Source organism: Equus asinus, chromosome 29, assembly GCF_041296235.1.
Source record: "Equus asinus isolate D_3611 breed Donkey chromosome 29, EquAss-T2T_v2, whole genome shotgun sequence".
Taxonomy (NCBI): Eukaryota; Metazoa; Chordata; class Mammalia; order Perissodactyla; family Equidae; genus Equus; species Equus asinus.
The window spans coordinates 26740879-26756753 of record NC_091818.1 but is presented as its reverse complement, the minus strand read 5'-3'; the positions used below and the strand labels follow the sequence as shown (position 1 = coordinate 26756753).

The following is a 15875-nucleotide window of genomic DNA, read 5'->3' as shown; positions in this document are numbered from 1 at the left end:
AATAGAAACTGCCTGAGGAAGACCAGACAATGGACTTTCCAGACAAAAGTTTTAAATCAGCTATTTTAAATATGTCAACAAACTGAAGGAAATCATGTTTAAAGAACTAAAGGAAAGTATGAGAACAACGTGTTACGTAATTGAGAACATCTATAAACAGATAAAAATTCATAAAAGGAATAAAATAGAAATTCTGAGGTTGAAAAGTGTAATAAATGAAAATTTCACTAGAGGGGCTCAAGAGCAGATTTAAACAGGTAAAAGAAAGAATCAGCAAACTTAAAGGCAGATTCGTTGAGATTATCTGGTCTGAGGAACAGAAAGAAAAGAGAATGAAGAACAATAAACAAAACCTCAGAGGCCTGTGGGATACATTGAGCATATCAGCATATGCATAATGCAAGTGATGAGAAGGAGGAAAAGAGAGGAAGGATGAGTGATGGGGGAAAGAGAAAGAGAGAGTATTTGAAGAAGGAAGGTCAAATATTTCTAAAATTTGAAGCTCAATGAACTCTAAAAGGATAAGCTCAAAGAGCTCCATAACTACATACATCATAATCAAACTGTCCAAAGCTAAAGAGAAAGAGAGAATCTTGAAAAAAGGAAAGGGGAAGCAACTCATCATTTACAAGGGATCCTCAATAAGATTAACATCTGATTTCTAATCAGAAACAATGGAGGTCAGAAGGTAGTGGGATGATGTATTCAAAGTGCTGAAAGAAAAAAGTCAACCCAAAATTATTTATTAGGCAAAACTATGCTTCAAAAATGAAGGAGAAATCAAGACATTCCCAGATAAACAAAAAGTGAGAGCATTTGTTGCTAGCAGTCTGGGCCTATAACTGCTAAAGGAAGTCCTTCAGAATGAAATGAAGGGACATTAGACAGTAACTCAATGGCATATGAAGGAATAAACACCAGGAAAGGTAAGTACACAGGTAAATATAAAAGACAATACAAATGTATTTTTTTTGTAATTCCTTTTCTTTTTTTATCTCATTAAAAGACAGCTGTATAAAGCAATAATAACAAATCTAGCTTGACAGGCACAAATATATAAAGCTTTAATCTGTGACAATAATAGATTACAAGGGGGAAAGTTTTTGTACACTAGTGAAACTAAACTGGCATTAATCCTAACTAGATTATTATAAATTAAGATATTAATTATAATCCACAGAGAAACTACAAAACATATGTCTGCAGAAAGACTTGTAAGTGAATATTCATAGCATCTTTATTTATGGCAGCCCAAAAGAAGAATCAAACCAAATGTCCATTAGTTGATGAATGAATAAAGAGTATGAAATAGATCCATATAATGAAATATTATTCAGCCATAAGAGAAATGAAGTACTGTTAAATACAACAACATGGATAAACCTTGAAAATATTATGCTAAGCCAAACACAAAAGGCCACGTATTCCATGATTCAAATTACATGGAATGTCTAGAATAGGAAATCCATAGAGACAAAAAGTAGGTTAGTGGTTGTCAGGGAGGGGAAGAGTAGAGAATCGGAGTAACTGCTAACAAGTGAAGGTTGTTTATTTTTTTGGTGTGAGGAAACTTCTCAAATTAGAAAGCAGTGATGGTTGCACAACATGGTCAATACACTAAAGCCACCGAAGTGTGCACTCTTAAATGATGAATTTTATGTTATGTGAAGTACATCTCAATAAAAATGCTATAAAAAGCCTATAGCATATGTCATACTTAATAGTGAAATGATATAAATTTAATAAATAATGTTAATGATGAAATAAAAAATTCCAATGATTAAAGCTTTTACTGAGATTGGAAATGAAACAAGGATACTTATTACCATGACTTCTAGTATACGTGTATGGAGTTCTTTATCAGCACAAAAGAAAAAAAGTATATAATATTCAGAGAAATTATTAGAATTTAAAAAATTTAGCAAGGTTGCTGGATACAAGGTCATTATACAAAAAACAACTGTATTTCTATATATCAAATGTAATTAGGAAGTGAAATTTAAGAAACAATATCACATACAATATTATCTAAAAACACTAAGTACCCAGAAAATACCCAGTGCAAGAAAAAATGTGCAATACACACAAAAAAGCTGCAACGCATTATTTAAAACAAATTTTTGAAAGAATGGATTTATTCATGGGTTGTACAGTCAATGCTGTCTGGATGGCAATTCTTCCAAAATTGATCTGCATATTCAATGTAATCCTATTTGAATATCTCAGTTGAATAATTTGTGGAAAATGACAAGATACTTTTAAAATTGATATGAAAATGTAAAGTGCAATCTTAGAGAAGGAAAACAAAGCTGGAAAATTACTGTACCAGATACCTATTAAGAAGCTACGGTAATTAAGATCATGTGGCATCAGCACAAGGATGGACAAGTAGATTAAGGAAACCAAGCAGAAAGTCTGAAAACAGACCCACACAGTTATGGACCCTTGTTTCATGATAAAGGTGGCATTTTTAGAACTGTAGGAAGCAGTCTTTTCACTAATTGGTCTTGGGCCAATTGGTCTGGAAAACTTTTGAAAAAAAAATTAAACTTGATCATTACTTCACACCAGACACAAAAATCAATTCTAGGGGATTACTGATCTAAATGTAAAAAGTAGAATATTAAAGCTTCCAGAAGGATTTGGAAATATCTTTAGGACTTTGAGGTGGGAAAATATTTCTTGAACACAACACAAAAAACACCAAATAAGGGAAAGGAAAAGATGGATGATTAAAATTAGTAACTCTGGACACCATTAAGAGAGTGGAAAGGCAAGCCAGAGTGGGAGAAAATATGTGCCAAAGACTCATTTCTGAAATATATAAAGAATTCTTTACAAATCAGTATGAAAAAACACAGGCAACACAATAAAAAAAAGCTTGAAAAGGCACTTCACGTAGGAGGATATCAGTGTCCAATAAACATAGGAAAAGGTGTTCAATCTTATTCATCAAAGAATACGAAAATTAAACCATACGTAGATATCCCTACACACCTACCAGAATGGTCAAAATACAGAAGACTTGACCGAGTGTTGGCAAAGATATAGAGTAACTGGAATTTTCAAATCCTGCTACTACAGTATAAATTGATGCAAACATTAAAAAAAAAAAAGAACTGTTTAGAAATACTTACTGAAGTTGACCCTGCAACTTAACTCTAGAAAAATAAATTTACACATATGTGTACTAAAAGTACAATAATGTTCACAGGAAAATTACTCATTATAGCTGAAAACTGGAAACAACACACATCTCCAACAAAAATAAATTACGCCGTATTTCTAAATGGACTGTTATATAGCAATGGAAATGAACAAACTGTTACACACAATAATGGACAAATCTCACAAATATAATATTGAATAGAGGAAAGCAGATGCAAAAGAGTACATATGGGATGTGCTACAGACTGAACGTTTATGTGCCCCAACCCCCCCACCCAAACCCATATGTTGAAATCCTAACCCCCAATGTGATGGTATTAGGAGGTGGGGGCCTTTGGGAGATGATTAGATCACAAGGGTGGAGCCCTCAAAAATGGTATTAGTCAGCTTTTAAAAGAGACCCCAGAGAGCTCTCTCACCTCTTCCGCCATGTGAGGACACAGCAAGAAGGCTGCTGTCTATGAACTAGGAGGAAGGCCCTCATCAGACATCACATCTGCTGGCATCTTGATCTTGGACTTGCCAATAATCAGAAGTGTGAGAAATAAATGTTTGTTTAAGCCACCCACCATATTACATTTTTGTTATAGCAGCCCGAAGGCACTAAGACAGGATGATTCCATTTATAAACCTCAAATAGCAGGTAAAACTAATCTACGGTGTTAGAAGTCAGGATAATCTTTATCCTTGTGGAAGAAAAGAAAGGGAGTAACCAAGAGCAAGTATGAATGAGGCTTCTGGACGTTGGCAACGTTCTATTTCTTGATCTTGGCAATGGTTAACTTGGTTCACTTTATGACAGTTCACTGAGCGGTATACTTTATGCACTTTTCTGTATGTATTTTACTCAATCAGACACATTTTTTAAAGTTTATTTACCTGTTTTTTCTGTGATCTGTTCCTGTTTTCCAGCCAATCATCCATTTGTTCCTCAATTTCTTCTATAGAAGTTCCATGATCATAAGACTGAATGTAGGCACTTTCTAAAGGCGTATATACAGGAAATTCAGGTTTTGGTTTTTTTACTTTAACTTTCTTCTGCTCTAAAAAATGTTTAAAAGAACCAATTAATAAAAGAATAAAGAGAATTTCTAAAATTTTATTCATAGACCATATCTTGAAAGAACACATAAATATTGTTCTTTCATCAAAATAGAATTGCTTTGCTATAAATAGTTAGCTGCTAAGTTTTATGTGCATTATCCACTGCATTTTTTTTTAAGATTGGCACCTGAGCGAACATCTGTTGCCAATCTTCCTTTTTCTTCTTCTTCTCCATAAAGCCCCCAGTACATAGTTGTATATTCTAGTTGTAGGTCCTTCTGGTTGTACTATGTGGGACACCACCTCAGCATGGCTTGATGAGCGGTGCTAGGTCCACACCTGGGATCTGAACTGGGAAAACCCTGGGCTGCCGAAGCAGAGAGTGTGAATCTAACCACTCGGCCACAGAGCCAGCCCCCTCACTGCATTGTTTTTAAATAAAACTCATGATCAGATGATGATTATGATAAAACCACCATATCAGTTTGTATACATCTTTAGTTTTCAAAGTATTTTTTATGAAACATTTCATTCTGGCACAATGGAAACAGCCTGGTCATTAGCGTTTCAATCTTATCTTTACAATCTAATAGTTAAATAATATTGGGCAAGTAACTCAGCCCTGAGAACAAACGTCCATTTTCTCATCTGTAAAAGAGAGCTAAATCTAACCTTATAAAGTTGACATGAGGAAAATTATATATCCCCTAACATACTACTTGGCACAAAATTGGCTCTTAATAAATGGTATATATTCATCTTTTCAATATTTGACAAAGGCAAAACGTAATCTGGCAGCATCAGAGGTTGTTATCAATAGATGACTATCAAGTGGCCTCTTCATTAAATCCTATTTTGATTAGAGAGTTAACATTGAGAAGCAACTCCATTCTTAATTACTATTGTCAACCCACCATCCCAGCCTTATAACCACATCTTTATCATCCTGTCTGTGTGTGGGTGTTTGCAAATACTATAATGCCAGTGTAATAAAATTATGATATTGGCATATGAATAGGCAAATTCCCAGAAGAGAATAGAGAATCCATAAATGTTTCAATTCAGTGGGAAAAGGAGTTAATACATGATGCTGGCACAACTCGCTATCCATTTGAAAGAAAACTGGACAAAATCTTACACCATTTACAATAAATCTTGGTCAGATAAGATATTTGACCCTAAAAAGCAAAAGAATAAAAATCATGTAAAACGAAATCTAAAAAACTACCTGTACAATTTAAAGGATGAGGAAATCTTATCTGAGACTGAAAACCCAGATGCTATTAAAAAAAGATAAAAGATAGAATAAACAAATGAAGAGAGAAATAACAGATTTGGACAGAACGTCTACAATTCAGAGTACAAACAGAAGACTGATATGTAGAATACATAAAGAGATTTTATAAATTGACAAGAGGATAAGCAGCCCAACAGAAAAAAATGGTCAAAAATAATGTACAAACTTCAAGAAATCAATTGATATTCTTTGTTGCCAATGACAATACTTGAACTTTCAGGTGAAAATCAGAATTTTGCAAAACTTTATCTGCCACAGTGGGCTTTAAAACTTCTTTCTTATGATGACATTGGTAGTGATATTAACAAATGTAATTTTTGATAGCATATCAACATTAAGGAGAGCTGCTTAATTCAGTGTACTAAAATTTTCCAAGTGACCAATGTATAATTTAACAAAATTACACATGGGTAAAAGATCCATTCAAAGTGCAAAATAGGCCAATAAATTTTAATGTAATTAGTGTAAGAAAAACTCATTGATATGGCTTCAGATTTTGCTTTGCAACTCATCTTCAAAAAACTATTACTTTTCAAGTTCTGACGTACTGGCAAAAAATAATCCACAGTTACCTGTAAAGGCTAATAAAGTATTGCACCTTTTTCTAACTGCAAGTCTATGTGAGGCTGAATTTTCTTCATATGCTTCAATCAAAACAGCCTATTGCAACAGATTGAGCACAGAAATACATATGAGAATTGAGCTGTGTTCTAATAAGCAAGACATTAAAGGGATTCGTGAAATGTAAAAAAAAAATAATAAATAATGTACATTAAGAGTATAGTGCTGTGGGAACAGTTCTAGTTAAAAAGGACATTACCCTAACTAGAAAATAAATGGTCTCTATATTTACCTTATATATTACCATACATAATATATATTAGTAATATATATTACGATATTTCACCTTATATTGTTCAAGATCTTTACACTTTCAGCCTTTTGAGATGGTGACTTGGGGAAAAAACCCTGATACCACAGTGGAAATTAGTAACTTAAATGATGTGAGTATAATATAAAGTTATCAGAAATCTAATACAGCGTGACCATAAGCCCAAATAGGAGGCCAGGTTTTTGTTTTTCAAAACTACTTTTCAGAAAACAGGAAGAAGTCATATAACTGACTCCTTATCAAGTCTGTCACATTACTCAGCTCCTCTCAATTTGTTTTGAATAATAAAGCACTGCTAAGGGAAAACACACATTAGCCAGAAACCATCTCATCAGTACTAATTTTTGCTGTTTATAGAAACTCAGTTATAAACAAGAAGCAAATAAATCTGGTTGTTTGTATTTATTTCTGGGATGTTTCATCACATTTAGGTGTTTGATGTCTTTTTAAATAAGCATTTTAAAAATCACTTTAAAAAAGTAATACAAAGCTTCCACTTCTGGAAAAATGGAGTAGAAGTACTTTTCCATAGTTCTCCCACTAAGAAAAACTGAAAATCCTAAATGTTATATATGAAACAAACACAAGAAGAATCTGGATCTCGGAGAGAAGACAGACCAGCTAGGTATGGCAGGATCCAATGAACAACCAAGGTGGTAAGTTCTCTGGGTTTTCTTGTGGCCTCATATATCCCAAACTAGGTGCTAGAGAAGCCGCTAACTCAGAAACACTAACAGGCACAGACACACAATAACAACAACAACAAAACAAACAACTTCTTTCTCCAGCCAAGGGACCAGAAAAGCGACAGAACAGAAAGACAAAATTTTTAGATAACAACTGATCTACTTTAGGCAATCAAGACAGAAAAAACTGTGACCACACTCCTCTCCCATGTCAGTGAAAGCTAATGGGAATCCTAGCCTTCTGCCATTGTAAGGCTGTAATGAGGCACTCCAATCTTCCCACCAGGGTGATATGGGAGAAGGCTGCATAGTAAGCCAGACTTTCATCCCTACTAAGAGGTAATGAGGATCCTCCTTCCCCTGTGAGGTCAGGAGAGAGCAAGTGGGAGCCTGGATTTCCACATCCACCCAGAGATAATGAGGTGTCCCTCTTTGTCCCTGCCAGGGTGGTTTTGAAGGAAGCCTAGAGGACAGTCAGGGCTTTCACAAGTGCCCAGCACTAATGAGGCATCTCTCTACAGTAACAGTAGAGGCCAGGTGGGGCATATAAATAGGCATTCTTGCTTATCACAGCCAGGGTCTTATTAGTGGAGGCCTACTGGCAAGCAGGAACACCCACACCCACCCAACCCAGAGAGGATTCCCAGCCACCTTCCCCCTCAGCTGTAATACAGGTCATGAAGGGAACCTGGACTTCTACCCCTACCTGACCATAACTAGACAGTGACACTCCCCTTCCGCTGCTAAAGCTTTGTCAGAGAACATCACGTAAAACAGAAGATTTAAATAAGATCCAGAGTCTTATAACATAATACCCTAATGTCCAAGTTTTAATAAAAAATCACTCACCATACCAAGAACATCTCAATTTGAATGAAAAAGATAATCAACAGATGCCAACAACAAGATGAAAGAGATATCCAAATCATCTGACTAGGATTTTAAAGCAGCCATATAAAAATGGTTTGACACGCAATAATAAACATTCTTAAAGCAAATGAAGAATAAAGTAAAGAGCAAAGAAACACAAGATATACAGAAGAACCAAATGAAAATATCAGAACTGAAAAATATAATAACTAAAATTAAAAACCTAATGGATGAGGGCTCAACAGAAAAAGGGAGCAGACAGAGAAAAGAATCTGTGTAGTTAAAAACAGAATCATAGAATTTGCCCAATCTGGAAAAACAGAGAAAACAGATTGAAAAAAAAGATGATCAGAGCCTTGGGGACTTTGGGAACTATAACAAAAGATCTACCATATATGTCATATATGTCACAAAATTCCTAAAAGAGAAAAAGAGGGTAGGGCTGAAAGAGTATTCAAAGAAATAATGCCTGAAAGCTTGCCAAAGTTGGCAAAAGACATAAACCTATACATTCAAGAAGCTGAGTGAATCCCAAACAAGATAAATCCCAAGATTTCCATGCCAAGATTGTCAGAGTCAAACTTTTGAAAAATAAAGAAGAAAAATATCTTAAAAGTAGCAAGAGAAACATGAGACCTTACCTGTAGTGGAAAAACAATTCAAATTACAGTATATTTTGCATCAAAAAACAGGTAGACCAAAAGGAAGTGGCACAACATTTTTCAAGTGCTGAAAGAAAAGAACTGTCAACTCAAACTTCTATATCCAGTAAAAGTATCCTTCAGGAATAAAAGGGAAACCAAGACATCTGCAGATGAAGAAATACTAAGATAATTTGTTACCAGCAGACCTATCTGGTAATAATGGCTACAGGATGTTCTCTAAACAGAGAGGAAATCATAAAAGGAAAAAATCTTAAAACAATGGGAAGAAAGAAAGAACAAGAGAAAGAGTAAAAATATGAGTAAATACAATAGATTTTCCAGCTCCTCTTGAGTTTTCTAAGTTACGTTTGACAGCTGAATCAAAATTATAACATTCAATGTATGTAGAGAAAATCTTGAAGACAACTATAACTGGGAGACGTAAAGGGATGTGAAGGGAGGTAATGTTTCTATACATCACTTGAAATGGTATGTTGTTAACACCAGTAGATTGTGATAGGTTATGTATATGTAACATAATACCTAAAGCCTGATGAAAAAAGCTATACAAAGTGATATACTAAACAAACTACAATAGATAAACCCAAATGGAATTCTAAAAAAATATTCAAGTAATCAACAGGAAAGCAAGAAGAAGAAAACAGACAAATAAAAAACAGAAAGAATAGAAAACAAAAAATAAAATGGCAGACTTAAACCCTAACATATCAATAATTACATTAAATAAAATGGTCTAAATACACCAATTAAAAGAGATTGGTACAGTGGATGAAAAGTCATGACCTACATATATGCTACCTATAAGAAACTCATTTCAAATATAACAATATGGTGTTTGAAAGCAAATAAATTGAGAAAGATATACCGTACAAACATTAATCAAAAGAAAGCAGGAGTAGCTATATTAATATCAGGTAAAGTAGACTTGAGAGCAAAGAAAATTACCAGGGAAAGAGAGAGAGATTATATAATGATAAGAAAGGTCAAGCCACCAATAAGACACAACAATCCTAAATGTGTATGTATGCACCGAACAACAGAGCTGCAAACTACAGGACACAAAAAACAATGGACCTAAAAGGAGAAATAAACAAATTCACAATTACGGTCAAAGACTTCAACATCCCTCTCTCAACAACTGATAGGATAACTAAACAAAATCAGCAAGGATATAGAAGAATTCAACAACACCATCAACCAACTGGATTTAATTTATATTTATAGAATGTTCCATTCAACAACAGAACACACATTCTTTTCAGATGCCCATGGAACATATACTAACATGGACCATATCGTGGATCATAAAACACACTTCAACAAATTTAAATGAATTGAAATTATACAGAATGGGCTTTCTGATGAAAATGGAATCAAACTAGAAATCAATAACAGAAAGATAAAAGGAAAATCCTCAAATACTTGCAAAGTAAACAACGTAACTTCTGAATAATCCATGTATCAAAGAAGAAATCTGAAGAAAAAAATGAACTGAATCAAATGAAAATAAAATATATCAAAATATGTGGGGCATGCCAAAATAGTGCTGAGTAAAATTTATAGCACTAAGAGCTTACATCAGAAAAGATGAAAACCCTCAAGTCAATAATCTAAGCTTCCACAACAAGAAGCTAAAAAAAAAAAGATCAAAAGAAGCCCAAAGCAAGCAGAAGGAAGAAATAATAAAAATAAGAACAGAAATCAATGAAACTGAAAACTAAAGCAATAGAGAAAATCAATGAAACAAGGAACTAGTTTTTTGAACACATCAATAAAACTGACAAACATCTGGTGAAACTGACAAAGAAAAAAGTGAGAAAACAAAAAGTTACCAATGATAGCACTGAAACAGGAGAAATTACTAACAGGACATGCAGACATCAAAAGGATAGTAAGAAATCATTATGAAAAACTCTACACACATAAACTTGAAAACTTAGATGAAACTGACCAATTACTTGAAAAATATAAACTACAGTTGGCCCTCTGTATCCACAGGTTCTGCATTTTGGGATATAGGGGACAACTAAGGGACTGGAGTATCAGCAGATTTTGGTATCCAAGGGGGGTGCTGGAACCAATTGCCTGCAGATACGCAGGGACGACCGTACTCTAACTCACCCATGAGTTAGACACACTAAGCAGATATTTGAATAGCCCTGTAACTATAAAGGAAATTTAGTTTGTAATTTAAAGATTCCCAAAAAGAAATATGCAGGCTTAGATGGTTTCACCAGAGAATTCTACCAAATTTTTAAAGAATTAACATCAATTCTACACAGTTCTTTTCAGAAAGTAGAAGAGAGAACACTTCCCAATCCATTATATGTTAGTATTACCTTGATACTGAAATCATATAAAGACAGTACAAAAACAGAAAACTATAGACTCTCATGAATCTCTCATGAAAATGGATGCAAAAACCCTTAACAAAATATTAGCAAATTGAATTCAGCAATATGTAAAAAGAATTATACACCATGACCACGTGGTATTTACTGCAGGGATGCAAGTCTGGTTCAATATTCAAAATCTAATCAGTGTAATTCAGCATATGAATAGACCAAAGAAGAAAGAGCACATGATCATATTAATTGATGCAAAAAAATTTAACAAAATTCAACACCCCCATCATGATAAAAAACTCAGAGAACTATGAATAAAGGAAAACTTCCCCAACTTCATATGGAGCATCTACAAAAAACCTACAGCTAACATCATACTTAATGGTAAAACACTAAATGCTTTCACCCTAAGGTCTGGAACAAAGGAAGGAAGCCCTCTCTCCCCACTCTTGTTCAACATAGTTCTAGAAGTTCTGCTAGCAAATTAAGGCATGAAAAGGAAATAAAATATGTATAAATTGGAAAGGAAAAAACAAATCTATCCCTATTGTCATCTGACATGATTGTCTACACAGAAAATTCAAGTGATCTACATAAAAATTCCTGGAACTAATAGTAAATTCAACAAGGTTGCAGGGTAGAAGATCTACATACAAAAATCAACTGAATTTCTCTACTTGCAGTTAACATTCGGAAACCGAAATTAAAAACCAATATCATTTACAATCACTCAACATTTAAAAAAAGAAACATTTACATGTAAATCTAACAAGACACATACATGATTTGCATGCTAAAAACTACAAAACACTAAGGAAGGAAATCAATGAAGATATAAATAAATGAAGAGATATACTTGACATAGTAAATACATCAATTCTCCCCAAATTGATATACAAATTTAATACAATTCCTAACAAAATTCCAGCAAGATTTTTTGTAGATATACACTAGATTATTCTAAAATTTATATGGAAAGACAAGGGAACTAGAATAGGTAAAACATTTTGAAAAAGAAAGTAGGAAGAATCATTCTACTCGATTTTAACACTTCTTGTATCACTGCGATAATCAAGACTTCCACATTGGTATGGGAAGAACTGTAGACCAATGGAACAGAGTAGAGACCTTAGAAATAGTCCCTACACGAGTAAGGCCAAGTGATTTTTGACAAAAGTGTAAAAAAAATTCAATAAAGGAAGAATAGTTTTTAAAAAAAACAGTGCTGGAAAAATTGGATATCCATAAGCAAAAAAAGAACTTTAACCTAAACCTCACATCTTATAAAAAAATTAACTCAAAATGCATCATACATTTAAACGTAAAACATAAAATTATAAAATTTTTATAAGAAAACATGGGAGAAATCTTTAGAACCTAGGATCTGGTGAAGAGTTGATATAACATCAAAAGCACAATCCATAAAAAACAACAACAATAAACTGGACTTCACCACAATTAAAAACTTTTGCTCTGTGAAAGACTATTAAGAGGAGGAAAACATAAACTACAAATTGGGAGAAAATATTTGTAAACCACATATCTGAAAAAGGAATCATATCTAGAACATATGTATAAAGAACTCTTAAAATTCAACAGTAAAAAAAAAAATCCAATTAGAAAATAGGCCAAAGGCATGAAGAAAGATTTTACTGAGGAGGATATACCGATGGCAAATAAGCACATGAAAAGATGCTTCGACAACATTGTCCAGTAGGGAAATGCAAATTAAGACCATGAAGAGATATTTTTACACATCTATTGGAACAGCTAAAATAAAAAACAGTGAGAATGTCAAATTCTGGTGAGGATGCAGAGAGACTAAATCTCTAATACATTGCTGTATGAATATAAAACGGTACAGGCACTCTGGAAGATAATGTGGCAGTTTATTAAAGCTCTAAACATAAACTTATCACATGACCCAACAATTGTACTCCTGGGCATTTATCCCAGATAAATGAAAACTAGGTTCACACAAAAACTTACATATGACTGTTCATAGCAGCCTTATTTGTAACAGTTAAAAATTGTCAACAACCAAAATGTCCTACAATAGGTGAATGGTTAAACAAACTGTGGTATACCCATACCATGGAATACTATTCATTAATAAAAAGGAATGAACTATTGATACATGGAACAACTTGGATGGATCTCAAGGGCATTATGATGAGCGAAAAAAGCTAATCTTAAAAGGTCACATACTGTATGATTCTCAAAATCACATTCTCTAAATCATATAGTCAAAACGACAAAGTTAGAGGGATGCAAAATAGATGAGTAATTGCCAGATATTAGGGATATTGGAAGGATGGGAGAAGGAGATGGGAATGACCATAAAGAGGTAGTGGTTGATTCGGGTGGAGGTTACATGAATATACACGTGATAAAATGGCAGAAGACTACACACACACTTCATATCAATGTCAGTTTCCTGGTTTTGATATTATACTATATTACAGAAGATAGAACCAATGGAGGAAACTGAGAAGAGGGTACATGGGAATGCTCTACACTATCTCAGCACTTTCTATGAATCTATAATCATTTCAAAGTAAAAAGTTAAATAAAAAGGCAAAATTTAACAAATGGTGCTGGGAAAACTAGATACCACACGCAAAATAATGAAGCTGGACCCTTACCCAATACTTCAAAATGACCAAAAGACCTAACTGTAAGACTTAAAACTACAAAAGTCTTTGAAGAAAATATAGGGCAAAAGCTTCAAGACTTTGGATTTGGCAATAATTTCTTTGATATGGCACCAAAGGCAACAAAAGAAAAATAAACAAACTAGACTTCTGAGAATTAAAAGCTTTTGTGCATCAAAAGACAATATCAACAGAGTAAAAAGGCAATGCAGAGAAGTGGAGAAAATATTTGCAAATCATTTATCTGATAAGGGAAAATATCCAAAATATATAGAGAACTCATAAAACTCAACGACAAAAAACCAAGCACTTTGATTCAAAATTGGGTACAGGACTCAAATAGACATTTCTCCAAAGAAACACTCATTAGGATGGCTACAATTAAAAAAAAGAAAGAAAATAAGTGTTGACAAGGATGTGGAGAAACTGGAACCCTGTGCACTGTTGGTGGGAGTTTAGAATGGTACAGCAATATGGAAAACAGTATGGTGGTTCCCCCAAAAATTAAAAAAGAATTACCATATGATCCAGCAATTCCACTTCCAGGGATATGCCCAAACAACTGAAACCAGGGACTCAAAGAGATATTTGTACACCTACGTTCATAGTATGGGAGGAGGTGAGAATGGGGAGTCACTGTTTAACGGTACAGAGTTCAGTTTTGCAAGATGAAAGGAGCTGTGGGAGATGGATGGGGGTGGTGCTCACACAACATTATGACTATATTTAATACCACTAAACTCCACACTTGAAAATGGTTAAGATGGTAAATCTTATGTGTATTTTGCCACAATAAAAAATATTGGTGGAAAATAGCAATATAGTGGTTTTATTGTATCAATCATGAAAAATAAATCCTAATATTAGATAAATAGCCACTTGTGGCTTAGGATAAAATTTCCAGTGACAGCATCATACATGGATTCAAAAGGACCATATCCTATTATATATGGAAACAAAGATGATATAATACTCTGTTAAATAAACTGTGTTGATCACTCAAAAAGCAGTTTTATTGATGAGAAAGAGCCTCTTGTCAAAAATGTTCTTGAAGAGTTTTAATAAATTGCTTTAAGAGGTATTAAGTAGAAAAGAGCAATATAGTTTTTTTTTTTTGAGGAAGATTAGCCCTGAGCTAACATCTGCTGCCTATCTTCCTCTTTTTGCTGAGGAAGACTGGCCTTGAGCTAACATCTGTGACCATCTTCCTCTACTTTATATGTGGGATGCCTGCCACAGCATGCATGGAGCTTATAAACTGATATATTATTTTACGTAAAGTATAATATTAAATAGGTACTAATTTCCAAATTAATTAGTAAAATTTCAGTTGAAATTTGATGAGTTAATCTATAGCTATAAATGTTTATAAATTCAATTGGATAAAAACTTTTTGCTTCATTTTTTTTTTTTTTTTAAAGATTGGCACCTGAGCTAACAATTGTGGCCAATCTTTTTTTTTTTTTCTTTTCTGCTTTATCTCCCCAAATTCCCCCTGGTACATAATTGCATATGTTAGTTGCAGGTCCTTCTAGCTGTGGCATGTGGGACACCACCTCAACGTGGCCTGACGAGTGGTGCCATGTCCGCACCTAGGATCTGAACCAGCGAAACCCTGGGCTGCTGCCGCGGAGTGCGCCAACTTAACCACTTGGCCACGGGCCCGGCCCCTTTTTGCTTCATTTCAATGGGAAAACTAAGATTGTATTATATTTAAGCATACACAGCATTACAACTTAAAATACTGAGGGAACTGTAAATTACTATTTAAGCTGTATGATTTAAAATATTCACATTCTATTGTTATTAGAGCAAAGTACTTAGGAAATAACACTATTTTTCAGAAATTCTTTGCCTACACTAAACTCTTGGGACTAGGGCTCCTGTCAGCTTTTATTATATAATATGGTTCACAAGCTAAGGTAGAGTTTCTATTTGATCATGTTTCCAAATGTACTGGGGGTACTGACTGGTTATAGGCCTTAGCATGAGTTATCTCAGACAGTATTCTCCCATCCAAGAGCACCATACATTACCACAGGAAAACTGTTCTAACCTAAATTGGGGCTGCCTCTGCCCTATTTCTTTTGTCCTCTTCCCCACCAACCCCTGAATCAACTTACAAATCAGCACTAGCATCTTCTTTCTTCATGAACCTGAGTTTTTTAGCAAACCTTAGGGAAGGTGAATGTGTTCCCAACCCTCTGCCCTGAAGAGGCGTATTCTGTCCCCAACCTTCTCGCTGCTCCCTGCG

The 15875-nt window shown here is 34.2% G+C and overlaps 1 protein-coding gene across 1 annotated transcript in view; it reads right to left on the bottom strand.

The window, feature by feature from the left end:
* The window catches only part of DNAJC1 (DnaJ heat shock protein family (Hsp40) member C1), a 196673-nt gene that overhangs the window by 82686 nt on the left and 98112 nt on the right, over positions 1–15875 (bottom strand). Inside the window, exon 8 of the mRNA XM_044762094.2 lies at positions 4048–4211. Coding sequence (XP_044618029.2) covers positions 4048–4211 — 164 coding nt within the window. The remainder of the gene's footprint in view (positions 1–4047; positions 4212–15875) is intronic.